The sequence below is a fragment of the Diabrotica virgifera genome, chromosome 2 (genome assembly GCF_917563875.1).
Source record: "Diabrotica virgifera virgifera chromosome 2, PGI_DIABVI_V3a".
Classification (NCBI taxonomy): Eukaryota; Metazoa; Arthropoda; class Insecta; order Coleoptera; family Chrysomelidae; genus Diabrotica; species Diabrotica virgifera.
Window position 1 is genome coordinate 220461423 of NC_065444.1, and position 19276 is coordinate 220480698.

The following is a 19276-nucleotide window of genomic DNA, read 5'->3' on the forward strand; positions in this document are numbered from 1 at the left end:
ATTAACTTTTTTACCCTGTTTTAAGCGCACAACTACCAAGTAATGTTATTTATATCATAATTGATAAAAAATTGTAATAAATATATATAATTTCTTATATAACAAAATAAAAAGTTTATAAGGAAAGATTTACGATACTTTTGCATAATTATTTATTACTAATAAATGAATTTTTTATTCGCTTTTTTTAAACCAAGTTGAAAATATGCTCTTTCATTTGACACATGTGGAATGGTTGTAACGTCATTTTTTCTGACTTATGTTATTGTAAAAAAATGCTCTCTGGGATAAACAATTTGAATAAAATTGAAACAATTGAATAAATCGCTTTGAAATTTTTATCACATATTAAACACCAAAGAACCCTTATATGACAAAAATTTCAAAGCTGTACACTAATTTTTACAATAGATATTGCGAAATTAATTTTTTTTGCAATTCCGACCTTTTTTCGCAATTATATTAACAATAAATGAGTATATCAAACTTTGTAATAGGTCATTTTAAAGATTTTTTCATAATCTCAAAGACATTTGTACTAAAAAAACCATGTTTCACTGTTTTCCATTGATTTGAAAAAAAAGGGAAAAATGCCATTTTTTGACACTAAATTGTTTATAAATAAAAATGGCCGCCAGATCATACGCAGGAAATAGTTACAATTTGCTCTTATAGGTATTACCTGTCGAAAAAACGCTTCAGTACCCTGGCTGCTCGAGTGTCATAGAAAAAACCTTATTACCCTGGACTATTAGAAAGTGACGAATCTTGGCTTAAACCTCACAGACTCACCATATAAGTAAAAGATTTAACAAACAAACACGTTATGCGAAATAAATCCAGATATGATATCCTACAAGCCATCCTACGAGGAAAAATATTTGGAATAGGTCCAGAAAGAAGACGGGTATCCTAGCTAAATAATATCAGAACTTAGTTCATCACAACATCTGTCCAGCTTTTTTGCTCTGCTGTAGTTAAGATAAAGATTGTCATGATGATCGCCAACATTCGTCACGGATAGGCACATCAAGAAGAAGACTAAATTTTATTCTACTCTAGCATCACTCCGTCTTTTGTACTCCGAATTTTGCACTCTAGGATGTACCAAAAAACAAAAGAAAACTTGGTGACACGCATTTTGGATTCCGTAATAACCTTGGAACCAGAGAAGTACCATTTATAGGCTTGGATCTCGCATACCAAAAAAAGTTGATTAACAGCAAGCTGAAAATTTGTTAATAGCTTAACGGTGTCTAGTCGGACAAACTTTGATGTATGGAAACACTGAAACAGGTTAAAAATTTAGAACGTCAACGTCCCATGTATTTTGTCGGACAGAACTTCCAATTGATTTGTTACCCTTTCATTAAACTCTAATGCAAAAATCAGACTGGTCTTTATCACCAACTGGGCATTTTAATAAGTCCGACAGGTAGAACATGTCAAATGACAGGAATTATGTTGGTGATAAATAGCAGTCTGATTTTTGCATAAAGTTTAATGAAAGGGTAACAAATCAATTGGAAATTCTGTCCGACAGACAAAATAATGGGACGTTTTCGTAGTCTGCCGTTCCAAATTTTTAACCTGTTCCACAATTAAATATTCCCCTGTTCCAGTATTCCCGTACATCAAAGTTTGTCCGACTAGACACCGTTAAGGTATTAACAAATTTTTAGCTTGCTATTTATTAACGTTTTTTTGGTACACGGGACCCAAGCCTATTAGATTATGGTACAGAGATGCAGAGATATCGGACATCCGGTTTTATTGACTTTAAAAAGGCCTAATTGCCATTCTTCAGAAGATAGGTATTGATGATAAAGACCTACGCATTATTCAAAACCTTTACTGGCATTAACGTGCAAACATCAGGATTGGCCGGGACACTTTTGAAGAGCTTCAAATACGAAAAGGAGTTATACAGGGCTACATTTTGTCCTCACTAATATTTAACATCTATTCTGAGTTCGGTATCAATACAGCAATGGATAATGTTCAATATGGTACCAATTAATGGTACCAAATGAATGGCGTCAATATTAATAATTTGAGATACGCGGATGGCACGGTGTTAATTGCAAGCAATTGCGAAGAACTTCAATATCTGATTAATAGGCTTACGCATAAGGTGTGACGAATATGGACTTAAGCTAAACATCGCAAAGACAAAGGTGATGGTTGTCAGTAAAACCAGTAAAACGCCAATACAACCGGAAGTGGTAACAGCTTATGGTAAATAACCGGAGAGAACCAACAGTATCCTATCTTGGTTGTAATCTAAATGAGAACTGATACATGAGCAAAGAAATTATAATACGTATAGGGAAGGCCAGAGCTGCATTATTTAAGATGAAGAAACTGTTATGTGGAAACAATATTACTTTAGGTCTGGAAATTAAATTAGTAAGATGTTATGCGTTCTCTACTCTTTTGTATGGTGTCGAAGTTTGGACTTTAACGGATACCTTCTCAAGAATCGGAAGTCTTTGAAATCTGGGTGTATCGGAGAATCCTAGGAATAAGTTGGGTGGATATATTTCGTAACGAAGTTGTTTTGCATCGGATGGGAAAAGTTACGGAAGTCGTCAGAACTCAGAACAGTTAAAAATCGCAAACTTGAATATTTTGGCCATGTTATGTGCCATCCAGAGAGATATAATATAATAATAAATGATAGTTTTGCTTGTTTTCGATTCAGAGGGTTGCACACCAGCTAGACAGGCTGTTTCTACCATTTCAGGCGTCTTCAGTAGCTTTTATTAGCGTGCCCACCTCTGAATCGAAAAATAGCTCCACTATCATTTTAAAGGGAATCTGAAAAATAATTCAAACTTCCCATTAGACGCGATACAGCGACATCTCATAACAAATTGAAGAGTCTCAGATGCAGAATCCACCAATTTAATAAAAACTAAAATGGTACATAGTAATTTAAACCTGAGACTTTTCGCGTTGAAAGTTCTTACTGGTACATCCTTAATCTGCGACTTTTTCAATTAATAAGACAGCAGACGACAAATATAGAAAACGAAAGGGAAACGATCACATTCCGCCTTCATCCGTCTAGGAAAAGGACAGCAGAGGAACTTTCAGTACTCAAACCGAGTAAAGGAAATAAAATAATAAATGATAGTTTTGCTTGTTTTCGATTCAGAGGGTTGCACACCAGCTAGACAGGCTGTTTCTACCATTTCAGGCGTCTTCAGTAGCTTTTATTAGCGTGCACACCTCTGAATCGAAAAATAGCTCCACTATCATTTTAAAGGGAATCTGAAAAATAATTCAAACTTCCCATTAAATTACTATGTACCATTTTAGTTTTTATTAAATTGGTGGATTCTGCATCTGAGACTCTTCAATTAGATATAATATACTCCATTTAATAAGACAAGGCAAGGTAGACGGAACTTTCGTCAACAAAATTACTGTAGCCAATTCGATAGCCAACGCTCGATAATCGAGGACGGTACATGAAGAAAAAGTCTATCCAGTTGAGTTTTGGTCTACTCCGTTTTCTCATGCCTACGAGTTATAGAGTTGTGATTATTTTTATCATGATTATTTAGTTTCTTTATCCAAGTAAAACAATTAAGAATCACCCTGTATATATATTTTCATTGGGAGTTGGAAAAATATATTACGATAATGATTTATTTTATTTTTGATCATTTTATCATTAAGTACATCTTTAATTAATTTTGCACAAGGAATAATAAATATTCATGAATCACCCTATAGATATGTCATCTTCAATCATCGATCATTCTTCAGATTTTAAAAAAATGCAATGTATTAGATTATAAATATATTTTGCTTCTATTTTACAGTAATGATTAATAAAAATTCACAGTTAGCAAAGTATCCTTGAATGTTAAATCTGATTTTACATTTGGATTTGAGTGTATATTGTACATACTTAATTCTAGATAGCTTTTAAAAACGGACTTTTTATAGATTTTACGGCAAAATAGTAAATATTTGAAAACGACTTATAAGTTAACATCCTTTCTTATCAAAAACAGGCAGAGACAATTAATTTATTATAAATTTAATAACCATACGGTGTTTGTATCGTTTAGTAGCCTTTAGAAAGTGACGAATCTTGGCTTAAACCTCGCAGACTCGCCATATAAGTAAAAGATTTAACAAACAAAACGTGGGAGCAACAAAATGACGTAGCGGTCACCCATAACCTGCTGTTGGATTTGCTTGTTGCTTGCCTTACCTCTTCACTTTCAAAAATATCGTGAGCGCGCGAACACCTATTTATTACACACGATTTTGTTTAGTTATTATAGTCGCGTTATTTTCGTTTGCTTATTTTACGTTTAATTATTTTTAGTGCGCTCGGTATAGTGCTTCAACATGACAGTGAACAAAAGTGGTGCTACGAATAAAACCAAAAAGAAGACATCAACGACGACTACAGCTACAGCCGCAAGCTCATCCAGTGCTCATACTAGTGCTACCAAGTCATCGAAAGTAATATCCAAAAAAAGTGAGACTCATCAAACTGGTAATGTATCAAAATCTTCTTCGTCTTCCAGCTTAAAAATTTCTGATATTTCACATTTACCGGTTAACGCTAAAGTTGTCACTTATAAAGTCACAGAACAGTTACCAACTGGTGGTGGAGAAAAAATAACTACTTATGAAGACTCAGGTGCCACTTCCACCGAATACAGACATTTTATTGCACAAGATTCTTCCTCATCAGCCGTACATTCCACACAAATAGAACAACTCAGTTCTACTTTAAACCAATCAACTACAAATCTACATGAATCGACTTCTAATTTATCTCAAATATCAAATTCAACCTACACAGTTACAGAACCTATGGAAGAATTAAAACTGACATATAATAAAAACGATTCTGGTTGGAATGGTAAATTTGTAGTAGAAGAACCCTTACAAAAAGATAAAAGAACAAAAAATCAAATTATGAAAAGTGGAGGAAAAACTGTAGTAGAACAAACTTCATCTTCGACTTCACATCAAGAAAGTTCTTCCACCGCAAAAAGTTCTTCGTCTAGTTACGTTGTTGAAATTGTAGATGGAAAAGAAAGAATTATTGACCAAAAACATAACGAATCATTCCACGCTGATCATTCTAGTAATGACGAACGTTTAGATACGAGATCTGGTACTAATATTACACCTGAGGTACACTATAAACAAAAAGCGACTGAGAGTTCTACAAAATATGACTCAGCTGTACCAGAATTGAAACAACCGAAAACAAAATCTAGTAAGTCCGAAAGGGAGATACATCAAGTAGGAGACCAACTTTCTTCTTCCTCTAATATAACCCATGAGAACAAATTTGACAACAAATTTTTACAAAGTTCTTCCACAGCTGCAGTTGTAGATAAAACTGACTCTCATTCTCAAAAATCTGGATCTACTTACACAATTAATGAGCCAAGCGAAGAATTTAAATTATCTTATAATAAAAACGACTCTGGTTGGAATGGAACTTTTGTTTATGAAGATACAAAAACAAAAGTTGCTCCAATAAGTAAAAATACTGTAATAGAACAATCATCATCATCAACCGCTCATCAAAAAAGCTCTACGACAGAAAAAACTTCGTCAAGTGGATATGTGATAGAAATAGTTGACGGCAAAGAAAGAATTATTGATAGAACTCATCATGAATCGGAAAATGCTACTAGAAATATTCATGATGAACATTTGTCTTCAAAGTCTGGTACTAACATTACACCAGAAACTCACTATCAACAAAGATCGACAAAAAGTTCAACTAAATACGATAGTAATAACCCAGAATTAAAACAACCTAAGACAACTTCATCTGATGTTTATACCGATTTTCACCAAGTAGGGTCTCAAGTTTCGTCCAATAAAAATGTACTTCGTAATACAAATGTAACAGACAAAAATTCTTTAAAAAACACTTCCAAAAATTTCATAGAAGTAGAGCAACAAGATTCAATAAACAAACAAATGGATTCCAGTCAATATCAAAAAACAAGCGTCAGTGAAACTATACAAAATATTACCGCAAAAGATCTTGGTAAAAATGCTAGTACTACCACAACTACAACCTATTATGACTCGAAAGGAAACATTATTAAGACTGTAAGCGATGTTGACAATCACAATATTCCTGGAAGCTCTTTTACAGATATAGATAAATCACAAACTTTAAATTTGAACGAAACTTATGTTAAGACTGACCACGTACCAGCTTCTTCTACACCCAAGAAAACAAAATCCCCTGAACGAAAACCTACATCTCGATCACCTGCGGGGACAGTAACAGAAGAAATTCATTCTCAAGACAGCACTGTCAGATATGTCGATGAAAACTATGTCGATATGCAAAAAATTCGTAATAGTCATTTAGGTACTGATTCTAAAAAATTTTATGGTCATACCGTTGATTCCAAAAACACTATAGTTGGAAATGTTTACGATACTAAGGCTGTGCAAAATACTATTGGTACTACAGGTCACGTTATTATGGACCAAAATATCGACACGACTGATCTAGTATATTCTAATGACAGAAACTATGGAAAAACTGGATGGAATGGATCGTTTACTTATGAAACACCTAAACCTAAGAAAAGTGCTTCGCCCGAAAGAAAACCTGAATCATCAAAACAAAAACCAGAAGATAAATCAAGATCTCCTACTAGAGCATCTCCAGAAGATTTTCCTGCAGCAGGAGCACCTTCTAAAAAGAGACAACCTGATGATTCTAGAAAACCTTCAGAAAATCAGGCAGCACCCAAACACCATTCTCCCACAAGGCTTGCACCTGAAAGTCTTCCTGCTGCTGGTGCTCCTTCTAGAAAAGATAGCCCAGATATAACCAAAAACGTACCTACAGATGACAAACAAAAACCTAAGAAGGATGGTCCAAATAGATTATCTCCTGAAGACTTACCTGCAGCTGGTGCTCCGTCTAGGAAAGATCGACCAGACATAACTAAAAACATACCTACAGAGGACAAACAAAAACCTAAGAAGGATGCATCTAATAGATTATCTCCCGAAGATTTACCTGCGGCTGGAGCTCCTTCTAAAAAAAGTCGTCCCGTAAAACCGTCACAACAAGTTAATGAGTTTCTGAATATAGAAACTCAGGAGAATATAAAACAGATGACTAATGTTGAATTCGATGATGTAAATCATAAAGTAATAAAAAAGGATCTTTCAAGACAATTTCCTGAAGGTTATCATACAAGCGACACTACATTTACAATAGAAAATTACGAAACTACTGATGTGAGTGACATTAAAAATACAACCTTCGTAAAAAATACTGATACTAAAAATGTTAGTCACACTAGTTTAACTGAACATTACGTAATTATCGATGGTAAAAAGGTACCTGTAGCTCCAGGTCCAGACAAAACAGGTAGGGATCAACCAAAGCAGGTGGATTTATATCCAAAAGAAAAACCAGCAGCTGGAAAACCTTCGAGGCCATCAAGAAGAAGCGATTCGTCTAGTAAAATAAAACCAGGTACTGTAGATCAGATTACATCTTATTCTGAAACTTTTGTAGATACACAAAATTCAAACACTATTAACTCTGAAACTCTCGTTAATCAGTCCACCTTGGTAGAACACTACGTTGTAGTCGATGGAAAAGTTATAACTGACACTTCTTCATCTACTACTGATAGGAAGTACATAAGTGACACTAGTTACAGTCCAACAGATAAGTTACGTCCTGATGAATTACCAGCTGCAGGAAAACCTTCTGTCGGTCCTAAAAGAAGTTCTTCTCCGGAAAAACCACTTACAGATAAAAGCCCAAAGGAAAAAGAACCAATCAGGAAACATCCCGAAGACCTACCAGCGGCAGGAAAGAGTTCAGTCTCACCAAGAAGAAGTACATCTCCGGAGAAACCGCAAAAAGAAAGAAGTCATAAGGAAAAAGAACCAATAACGAAACATCCTGAAGAACTACCAGCGGCAGGAAAGCCCTCAGTATCACCAAGAAGAAGTACATCTCCTGAGAAACCACAGAAAGAAAGACCTAAGGAAAAAGAACCAAGAATGAAACATCCTGAAGAACTACCAGCGGCAGGAAAGCCCTCAGTATCACCAAGAAGAAGTACATCTCCTGAGAAACCACAGAAAGAAAAACCTAAGGAAAAAGAACCAAGAATGAAACATCCTGAAGAACTACCAGCTGCGGGAAAACCTTCAGTTTCACCTCGAAGAAGCACCTCTCCAGATAAACTGGTAAAAGATAAGAGTCCACAAGACAAATCTCCAAAAAAGAAACACCCAGAAGACTACCCTGTGGCAGGCAAACCATCTAGGCCTTCTCGACCTGATTCACCTAGTAGAACATCTGTGACAACAGTAACAGAAATAGTGACAAAAGAATATCCAGTAACAAGTTCAACTTCAAAGTCGGTGACTGAAAATGTAGAATTTACATCAAACGTTGTAGATGAAACCTATATTATAAATGAGTCTCACACAACTATTGATAAAAAGGATATCAAGGAGCATTATACCACTGTCGAAAACGATACGAAATTTATCGAAAACGTTGATATTGTCGATAAACGAACGAATGTAGTAAATTTGAAAGACATAGAAAATACAGATAAAAGAATTAATAAAACTGTAATCGATAAAAGCACTACGGATGTTATCAACAAGACATTCATTAAAGAAGATATAGTCGACATAAAAAATATCGTAAGTACTTCTTTATTTTAATAACTTGTATTGTTGTATTGCCAATAACAAGAATATGAATGCAAATTTTGCAGGATTTGTATGTTTCTTTCGTTTGATTTTTTTGTGAATGGTATAAAAAATTACTTTTATTTATTTTCTTATTATTTGCAATTTAAATGTGACTTTTATTATACTTTTTAATTTGTTTTATATTTTCCAAATCTGAATAATGCATTGGTATACTCTATTAAACAATATTGGGACAAACCCAGGAATTAAAAAAGTTTCTTTTTAAATATTTTCTATCTAAATTCACCGTCATGAAATAACAAAACAGTCATGTAGATTTTGTAGATGATGTCGTTTTTGTCTTCTACTATTAAAATTATTTGATCTTCGGCAAACAATAGGCTGTACGTGTTGTTAATTTTTACTCCTGTCTGTCCACATTTCTTGTTCCAGCTTTTTTTGCAGTGTTTCATCTATACAGGGTGTCCAGAAACTCAACCGACAAACGAAGACATGAGATTCCTGAGATAATTTTAAGATATTTTAACCCAATTCACCTAGTCCGAAAATGCTTCCTAAAGGAGCTAGAAGATCTTTGAAGGAGCTCTTTGAAGATGGCGTCTTGTAAGTATGTAGTTTTTCTTAAATAACTCCAGAACGCTTCTATTGAGAAAAACGAAAATTGGTACACATATTTAGCTTCCAGAGATAAATCGACTTCATGCATTGCGAATTTCTAGTACCGGTCATAGGCGTCCGTTTTGGGTAGGGCAACAATTATTTTATCGCATAACTTTTTTTTATCTTTAATTTTTAAGCATTTTTGACTCTGAATTATTAATTTGTGAGATATTCTACAACTAAAAGGTACTCTTATTTTAGGTCGATATGATACACCGTTTTCTAGAAAAATCGATTTGAAAATTTTTCTTTTTTTTAATTTCCAAAAAAAATAAAAAAAAAAACTATTTAGAAATCTGAAAATCTGAATTTCTAGTACGGATCATATGCGTCCGTTTTGGGTAGGTCAACGGTTATTTTATCACATAACATTTTTGTCTTTCATTTTTAAGCATTTTTGACTCTAGATTATTAAATTATGAGGTATTCTAGTACTAAAAGTTACTCTGGCTTTAAGTTGATAAAATGCACCGTTTTTTGAACATTTTTTTCAATTTGTATTCAAATTCAAAAAACGAAAAATTTTCCAGTGTCAAAAATGCTTAAAAGTGAAAGACAAAAAAGTTATATGATAAAATAACCGTTGCCATACCCAAAACGGACGCTTATGATCGGTACTAGAAATTAGCAATAGATGGAATCGATTTATCTCTGGAAGATAAATATACTTACCGATTTTCGTTTTTCTAAATTGAAGCGTTCTGGAGGTATTCAAGAAAAACTAATTACAAGAAGCCATCTTCAAAGAGCCCTAGCTCCTTTAGGAAGCATTTTCGGACTAGGCGAATTGAGCTAAATTGTCTTAAAATTATCTGAAGAATCTCCTGTCTTCGTTTGTCGGTAGAGTTTCTGGACACCCTGTATAAAGTGTAAATAAGGTTGGTGACAGACAGCATCCTTGTCGAAGTACATACTACACTCATTGACTTCGTAAAGTGATTTTACGGCATTTATGTAGGCATTGCTTTTTGCTTTCCACAAGTTGTTGACTGAGACATTATCATAGGCCTTTCGGAGATCCACGAATACAACGTGTAATTCAGCGTTGCATGTTATTATTTTTTTTCTGTGAGTTGTTTTATAGAAAATATAAAGTACATGACGTCCGGGACGAAAACCACTCTGTTCTTCTAAGTTCGCAGCTTTTCCTCCATCCTTTCTTTGATGATTTTCCCACACAACCTGCATACAGGTGTGACGCATATTTCTCGATAATTATCGAGGTATTTTTTGTTTGCCTTTTTATATTATTATGTACCTATGGACCTTAATTAGCCCATTTTCCACTCCTTCGGTATTTTTTCCATCAAATAAGCATTTTTGTTAAATATTTGTTTTAATTCTTGTAATATGCTGAAGGGACCTGTTTTTAGCAGTTCTGCAGGTATGTTTCCAGGGCCAGCTGCTCTAATTATTCTTCTTTTTAGTGCATTTCTTGTTTCGTTTTCAGATATATTTGCAATTTGCAGTTTGTCTCTTATTTCGTAGTGGGGGGGGGGGTATATAGATGTCTTTTCCTCATTATTTTCTATCGCTACTATTTTACGGTTATTCTGCCTGAAGTCTTTCAACGTTTTCCATGTCTACATTGCTTTTAAGCTATCTATCTTTACGGCTTTTTTTGCCAAAATTTGGCTCTTTATTTTTTTTTTGTTTCATAAGTTTGGTTTATGTATTCTCTTCTGTCTTCTTGATCTTCTAAGGTCACTTCTGGTAATCTACGTTCTTTTGTTTTATTTGATTTGTTGTCTATCAACGACATCCTTTGTTGTTGGTTTTTTGTTTTTATAATTTGTCTGGTCAGTTTCCCTTCAAATTGTTTCTTCTGCTGCTATGTGTATTTCGTTTGCTGTGTGTTTTTCATTTATTATTTTTTGTATATCTTTAGTTTTTGGTGCTAATAGTCTCACTATTTATAAAGAAATGAGATCGACTCGTCGTCTAGTTTATAGGGTACCTGTAGGGTACCTTTTTGATTTTTTGTTTTCACTCTCGTTCTTCGTTCTCATGTGCCTCATCCTTTAAGGACATCGGCGACCATCATGGCTCATTTTACTCTGTCTGCAGCGGTTTTGAAGAGTTCTCTTGTTGTTTTTCCACCCCTACGCCTGGGAAATAAGGCAAAAATATACCATGCTCGGACACTTGAGCAGCCAGGTTTCAAATGATTTTTTTGTGTACTATATACCTAGTGCATTATAAATACAAAAATGCCCGTCACAGTTCGGACGAGAATTTTAGTTATTAACAAATAAGGGTCAAAAATGGCACTTTTTTCGTTTAAATCGCTACAGATAAAAATAGAGTAATTAAATATATTATTTATAGTATCCTTCCTTTAGCAGATGAGCAAAGATTTAAAATGTCAGTTTTTGAATTTTGCTCCGATCATTTGTTGCTTCGGAAATTGCAAAATAAAACTAAAATTTTGAAAATAAAAAAAATTGCTGTAACTTTTGCGAAAATATCCTTAAGACTTTCATATTACATGAAAAGCTGAGTCAAACAATCCATATAATTCACAAAAAAATTTAAGATGATTCGTCAATTAGTTTAAATTTGATTCAATTTGTTTATCCCAAAGAACTTTTTTTTTTTAAATGTCATTGTTCAGAAAATAATAACTAAAATAATAAAAATGTGTACCATTTTTATTCCATACCATACATTGTACCATACATATATTTATAAAATAATAACTATATAGCAATTCGGTCGAAACTACATGAAAAAAGAATAGTTATATTTTCAAAGTATTTAAAAAAAATCATCAAAAAGTTATTTTTATCATTCCGAAAAATTTACTAAAGTAGAGTCATTTTTAGCTTATAAACAATTGGAATAACTTTGTTAATATTGACTCTAGACTAAAAGTACTTTGGGATTTGAAAAGCTGGTATTTTTACACGAATTTTCGAAAGAAAACTTTTCGCCTAGATTAATTACGGTCAAAGTTAGCCACTTTTTTATTTAATTCACAGCTACTTGGTTTATATCAATTAAGCAACCTAACTTACACCATTTTGAATTTCAAGGTATATAGTTTATGTGTAAGAGTTTGAGTAATCTTTGAACTTCAACAGAGTGGTTAATAAAGCTTTAAAAATGACGTCCTAACGAAATCGGTTTGTGGTCGGTGGAGGGGAAATATTAAAACACGTGCACTCAAAAAATGAAATTGATTCTTTAAACATATGCAGCGATTAATATCTTCGGAGCTTGTTGATGGATTTTGATCCTACTTTTTTTTAATTTGCATGTACTCGTAGTCTTGTAGAGTACGTTATGTATACATATCCCCACCTAACATTACAAAATGTTAGGGGGAAACCCCCTTGTCAGGCAGGGATATGAAAAATAGATTACGACCAATTCTAAGACACTAAGACCTACCGAATATACATATATAATTTCATAAAAATCGGTCAAGCGCTCTCGGAGGAGTATGGCAACTAACACTGTGACAGGAGAATTGTATAGATGTAAATATATAGATGGCAATTAAAAAATAGTGTTACGAGGAAAACGAAAAGCCCTAGATACAAAGTTTACTACTTTTTAAACAATTAGAATAATTGAAATAAAAATATAATAAACAATATTTTAAATCCAAGACTTTTCGTTAATAAACTGCTTTCTGGCTGCATCCCATATCTCCGGATTTTACAATATATAATCACATAGAGACGACGAAATAGGAGAAAGCAAATAGAGGACACTTAGGCCACGCATTTACCTTCTCTTCGTCTAGGAAAAGGACCGAAAGACAGTTTCTAAATACTCACAAATTGAGTAAAAATGAAAAAGATAAAAAAGCTCAAGGCAGGTTTTCACTGATGATGCATAAGGATGCTGAAATAGTTACTATATGGAGATGGTAGTCCAACTCTGAATCGAATATAAACAAAACCTGCCTTGAACCCTTTTTTATCTTTAAAAAATAGTGGTTGGTGATAGAAGAGTGAAAATTAAAGGTTGTATGTATTTTTGAATGCTACATCATATAAAATTAAGGTAGACATTTTTGATCAAAAAAATAAAAAAGGAATGATAGGGGGGCAACTCCCCTTACAACTTATGGGTAGGTATGAAAAATAGGTTAAAGCCTATTCTCGATCCTACAGGATATACGTGCAAAATTTCATAAAAATCGGTCAAGCCGTTTCGGAGGAGTATGGAAACTAACACTGTTACAGGAGAATTTTATGTATACAGAAGTAACTGTGAATATAATAAAAGTGGTTAACTTTGACCGCAATTAACCTAGGCGAAAAGTTTTTTTTTGAAAATTCGTGTAAAAATACTAGCTTTTGAAATCCCAAAGTAGATTTACTTTACAGTCAATATTAACAAAGCTATTCAAATTGTTTTTAAGCCAAAAAAATTAGTCTAGTTTAGTAAAATGTTTTCGGAATGATAAAAATGTCTTTTTATTGATTTTTTTAAACACTTTGAAGATATAAGTACCTATTCTTCTTTCATGTGGTTTCCACAGAATTGCTGTCTAATTATTATTTTCTGAACAATAACATTTCAAAAAAAAATCTTTGGGATAAACAAATTGAATAAAATTTAAACTAATCGTCGAATTATCTTGGAATTTTTTGGGCATTATATGTACCCGTTGACTCAACTTTTTGAGCAATCTCAAAGTCTTTAGTTCATTTTCGCAAATGTTATAGCAAATTTTTTATTTTCGAAATTTTAGTCTTTTTTTTGCAATTAGGGAAGCAACAAATGATCGTATCAAAATTTAACAACTGCCATTTTAAACCTTTGTTCATCTACTAAAAGAGGAATATTCTAAATAAGATATTTAATTACCCTATTTTTACCTGTAGCGATTTAAACGAAAAAACTGCAATTTTTGACCTTTATTTGTTAATAACTAAAATTCTCGTCCGAACTGTGACGGGCATTTTTGTATTTATAATGTATTAGGTATATAGTAACCAAAAAACCCATTTGCAATCTGGCTGCTCCAGTGTCCCGACAAAAACCTTATTTCTCTGGACTATCCAGTGCTTTAGATTTTTCAATGTGCACATTTTATGTGCACATTTGTACTAAGTTAAGTTAGGTTCAATCGAACTATTTTTGGTTCCAGAATATGTGATTTAATTTATGGCCTGCCTTTTTATTACACCCTATATATTAACGGAAAAAACTAGTCAAATACTATTGCGACGTCCTGAGAAAAATTTATTTCCCAGGATTTGTCCACGACACTCATTTTCTGTGTGTATGTATTACATTTTTCAACTGGTATGTACAAAACTGTCGTAGGAACAGAAATTTTTCAAACTTATATTGTATATACAGGACAAACTTACCAAAAAGAAATTTTTTTTGATTCCTAAAAATATCATGTTTGGGTCGAAGATGATCTATGCTTTACTCTTTCAAACCATATTTTGCTTATTTATACTATTTCGTATTTCTAATAATTGTATTCTATAATTTACAAACTAAAATAAAAACGTATAAATATACATATTTGCCAATCTTAACAATAACGTGATTTTAATAAAATTCGCCGATTGTCCTAATGTTAATGTTATGTCTCATTAACATGCAAAAAATGATGTAGGAAATAAATTTATAACCATGTAAAAACTGGTGGACTTCTGTGAAAAAATTATAAAACATTGTTTGTAAACTAATGCGGCATTTAGCAATGTTATTAAAATAGCAATGACTAAAATACCTCATGATTTATGTTTGTGACTGGTTTCAAAAGAATGACCTGTGTGGTTTCTATATTTAAGCGCGGTCATCATACTATTCTTTTAATTTTTATGAACCACAAATTATGTGGAAATTCCAATTATTGCGAGACTAAAAGTATATTGCAATAATTACGCCCAATTTTTTCATCTCTCTCAAAATCGTGCCAATTTTTTCTGTCTTTCATGTTTTTTTAATTAACTACATTCTATTTTCTTACATTTATTTTGTCAATTTTATTACATTCTATTTTTATTCTTATGATCTATCAATTCTAATTTTATTGGGTTTATCTGTTGTTTTCCGTTTTCTTCATATATGGTACCATTGAGAAAAATCCTCTGTTCTCTTCTTCGTCGTCGTCTTCTTCTTCTTCTTCTTCTTCTTCTTCTTCTTAGCTCAGGCGAGACTCATTGGCACTTGGTCATAAGGCTTTTGTACTATACGATATTTTTTCCTTAAACTCAATAAGTTTCTTTGGCCTCAACGAAGGCCAACAGTTTCCTTTTTGGTAATTTTAGGATGTTTTTTGGTTCCAATCTCATTTGATCACTGAATTCCTACCTTACATCCCATATCACACTGCAACGGCATAGTATATGTACTTATGACAGTCTCTTCTTCCATTTCCAACTTTTTGCACTATGGTTCATTCACCTTAACTAGTTTCTATAGGTGGTTTCTTAAACGGCAATGTCCAGTCACTATTTCACTGACCGTTTTGATCTCTCGTTTATTGAGGTTCGTCAAACTGTTCGAGAGTTTTTATCAATATTCTTAATTATTTTTTAGTCTAGATTTGTCCTTGAGTGGTTCTCCATTTCTTTTTATGATTCCTTATTAGCCATTTCTGAACCTCGTTTTTGGTAGCATCTTTCGTGATGCCACAGAAAGGTTGGCATTCAAAAGTTTCTCTCGAGCCTTGTTTCGCTAACATATCTGCTCGATCGTTCCCATGCACTCTTCATGACCCGGCACCCATATTAAAGACACTTTGTCTTTAGCCAGGTTATTGAAGAGATGTTTTGCAGTTTCTCATCAGTTATGATTTCGTGAGTGGGTTTTTTACTGCCAAAATAGCGGCTATCGGTGTATTTGTTGATTCTCTTAGCGTTAGGATATTCATCAATGATTTCATCAATGCAGGCCACCAAAGCAAAAACTTCTGCCTAGAACACAGTTGTATGTTGACCTAGGCTAGGCTGTAAGATTTATTATCTTCTTCGCGCTTGCTCTAAGATACATTCAGAGTATATATTAAACAGCACTGGGGACAGGATGCATCCTTGCCTCACTCCTCTATCTATGGAGACTGCCTCTGTCAATTGGTCATCCACTTCAATATTGGCAGTTTCATTGTAATACAAATTATATATGATTCTCAAGTCTCTATCATCTACTCCCGCTTCTTTCAAGATGTTTATGAGTTTATCATGTTTTACTCTATCAAACGCCTTTTTGTAGTCGATAAAACACTGTTGAATACAGTTGTTATCCATTTTATTCCTTGTTCATCCATAAGTTTTAGGAATTCTACATAAAACTGGTCAGGTCCTACAGCTTTACCATCTTTAGTTGTTTTAATAGCTGACGTGACTTCTTCAATGGTAATCGGGGGTCCTGTTTGGCATTCAGTGTCTTCAATGGTATTCTGCCTTTCATCTGCAAAAGTTACTTCCACATATTTCTTCCACGTGTCTAGTTTTTCTTCCAAACTTAACAGTGGTTTGCCTTGGTTATCTGCCAAACACCCAACTCTTCTAGGTTTGTATAAGCCTGCAGCTTCTTTAACTTTTTTGTGCATATTGAATGATTCGTGTTTATGTTGCAATTACTGGATTTCCGCAAAGATTTATTATAGTTACATGTTTTCTCAAAGACTTCTGATCCAGTTCCATGGGCAGTTTTAGATCCATCAGTGAACCATACTAAGTTCCCATTAATATTTGCGACTTTTTGTTCTCTAGATGGTATACCTAAATGTGTTAATCTTCTCATTAACTTGTGTTATCATATCTGAGTTCTATCCTCAATCCTTCAATCTAGAAACCACTCAATAAGAAATTGCGCAAGGAGACAATGCAGATAAAACATAAGGAATATAAGAAATTCGTTTTAAATCAGTTGGGTAGATGAGGTAGATCCACAAAGTAGAAATGTAAGGCCCATTTATATTATGTGGAATAGAACTGTAAAATTGGTTTCCAACTAAGGACCGAAGTGTATAAACAGGCTATTATACATATGTATATGTAAATACATAGATAGATATTTTAGGTAAAAATAAAAGTTAAACATGATGTTAAACATTGTGTCCAGTTAAAAAATACAAATTGCTTGATCAGCCCAAAGCTATAATTATAAACATTTTACACCTTTGTTGATAATAGCAGCTTATACAACATATTATATACCGTAAGTCCGAAAATTTTAATTAATTATCTATAAGACCTTGAGTTTCTTTTATGCAATGCAATATAGTTTTTTCTTTCATCGGTTTGTTAGTAAGGCTATTTGTTTTATTATCATATATTTCAACTATGTATAGTAATTTTGCAAGTTCTTAGTAGATGCTCCTAGTTCGCAAAACTTAAGAAATGTTCTGGAGCCATCTGAAGTTTGGAATTTAAATCTTGCCATGTACTTTTTAGTTGTACCTAATTTACAGTATCTAAGTGTACAGTGTTACAGTATTTCTGCTAATTCGTTGTTTAACTTCGTTTACCAGACTACCTCAATCAATCATGATTAGTGTGACCAACTCCAATTCAGTCGAATTCGGGACAAGGCTAAAAAAAAATACCTAAAATCCGGGACATTCCCATGAAAATCGGGCCATTTTTTTTAAATATAGAACTTTAATCATTTTATTGATTATTTATCATTTTTATGTTAAAAAATTTTTTTTATAGGATGGGTTGTAATGATAAACACACTTTTGTTAGTTTTTGACGTTTCGGATTCCAATCCGGAAATCGTTCTCAAAGAAGGAAAAATTAGAAAATCAACTGATGTTGGACTTCAATGTAAATAGAACCTTAGGTTAATAGAAAAATATAATTATCATAATTACATTGTCTTTAAATCCTTCTCATGTTTTTAAATCCTCTTTTCAGAAGACGATAATTAAAATACAGTTGCGGATAAAACCCATAGTTTGAGTTTTCGTAGAACTACACGAAAAAATGCATGCGTTTTTGATGTGGTATTAGTTTTACACTTTACACTCACTGGACAGATAGTTTAGGTCGACTATTAGAAATTGTCGACTTTTTTTGTCCCACCAATTCAGTTTGATGTGAATTCTTAAAAGAATAACGTGTTCAAAATTTGAAAATAGAATTTTATCAAACCGTTGAAAATTCGGATGACCCGGAAGCCTTGTCCGGGACGCCGGAACACGACTTCGTAATTCGGGCCATGTCCCGGATTTTTCGGGCTAGTTGGTCACACTAATCATGATGATAGTAACAAGTCTTACACTATTATTTTTTGGGCGCCTCTCGTAATTTTTCACATAATTTCTTTCTAAAATATTAATCTTGTGTACTGCTGTAAAAAACATATCAAGAGACTAGTGTTTGAGTGCTCACCCTTTATCTGTGCAAATTTAATGTTTTTAAAGAACCTTATGTTATCGTTTTTAAACCCAATATTGACGGATCTTATCTGTTAAACTTTTTTGTAAGTGTATTTTAAGATCGGTATTTTTCCAAAATACACAAAACAAACTTCACGTAAATCAAATAAAACATCTAGTCAAAACAAGGATTGTTAACCATGCTACTCAGTATACATGGTACAAAGTCAGTGTACACAACAAATGCGGTTATATTTATAAAAGAAAATTTGGCAAACAGTGAGAAAATGTTGAGTGTTGTGTTCAATTGCAAGTACGTTAACGTTCCTTTAGCAAAAATTTAATCCAATGCAGGAATATTGTTTTCAGGATTTATACACTCCTTGATAATCCAATGCATGTTATTTTTATCTGATTGTCTTTTTTTTTAAATCTAACAAAACAATCCGGAATGATAACACCATTTAGTCAGTTGTATGTATTACCTGTTTTGAGGTGGCATGTGGCTATAGTCCAGAGAAATAACGCAAAAAAGTACTCTGTTGCAAAATCTCTACGTTTCCTGCACTGCAGTGGGTTCGGTGGAAATTTATC

The 19276-nt window shown here is 33.2% G+C and overlaps 1 protein-coding gene across 5 annotated transcripts in view; it reads left to right on the plus strand.

Moving 5' to 3' along the window:
* The first annotated feature begins 4201 nt into the window (after positions 1–4201).
* Positions 4202–19276, plus strand: part of LOC114333924 (titin) — a 137071-nt gene continuing 121996 nt past the window's right edge. For 2 of the 5 annotated variants that reach the window (XM_050644216.1, XM_050644215.1), the window contains exon 1: positions 4206–8703. In XM_050644216.1, the coding sequence (XP_050500173.1) occupies positions 4372–8703 (4332 nt within the window). In that variant the 5' untranslated portion in view covers positions 4206–4371. Of the gene's footprint in view, positions 8704–19276 lie in introns of all 5 variants that reach the window. The other 3 variants (XM_050644218.1, XM_050644217.1, XM_028283920.2) reach the window with 3 other exon arrangements.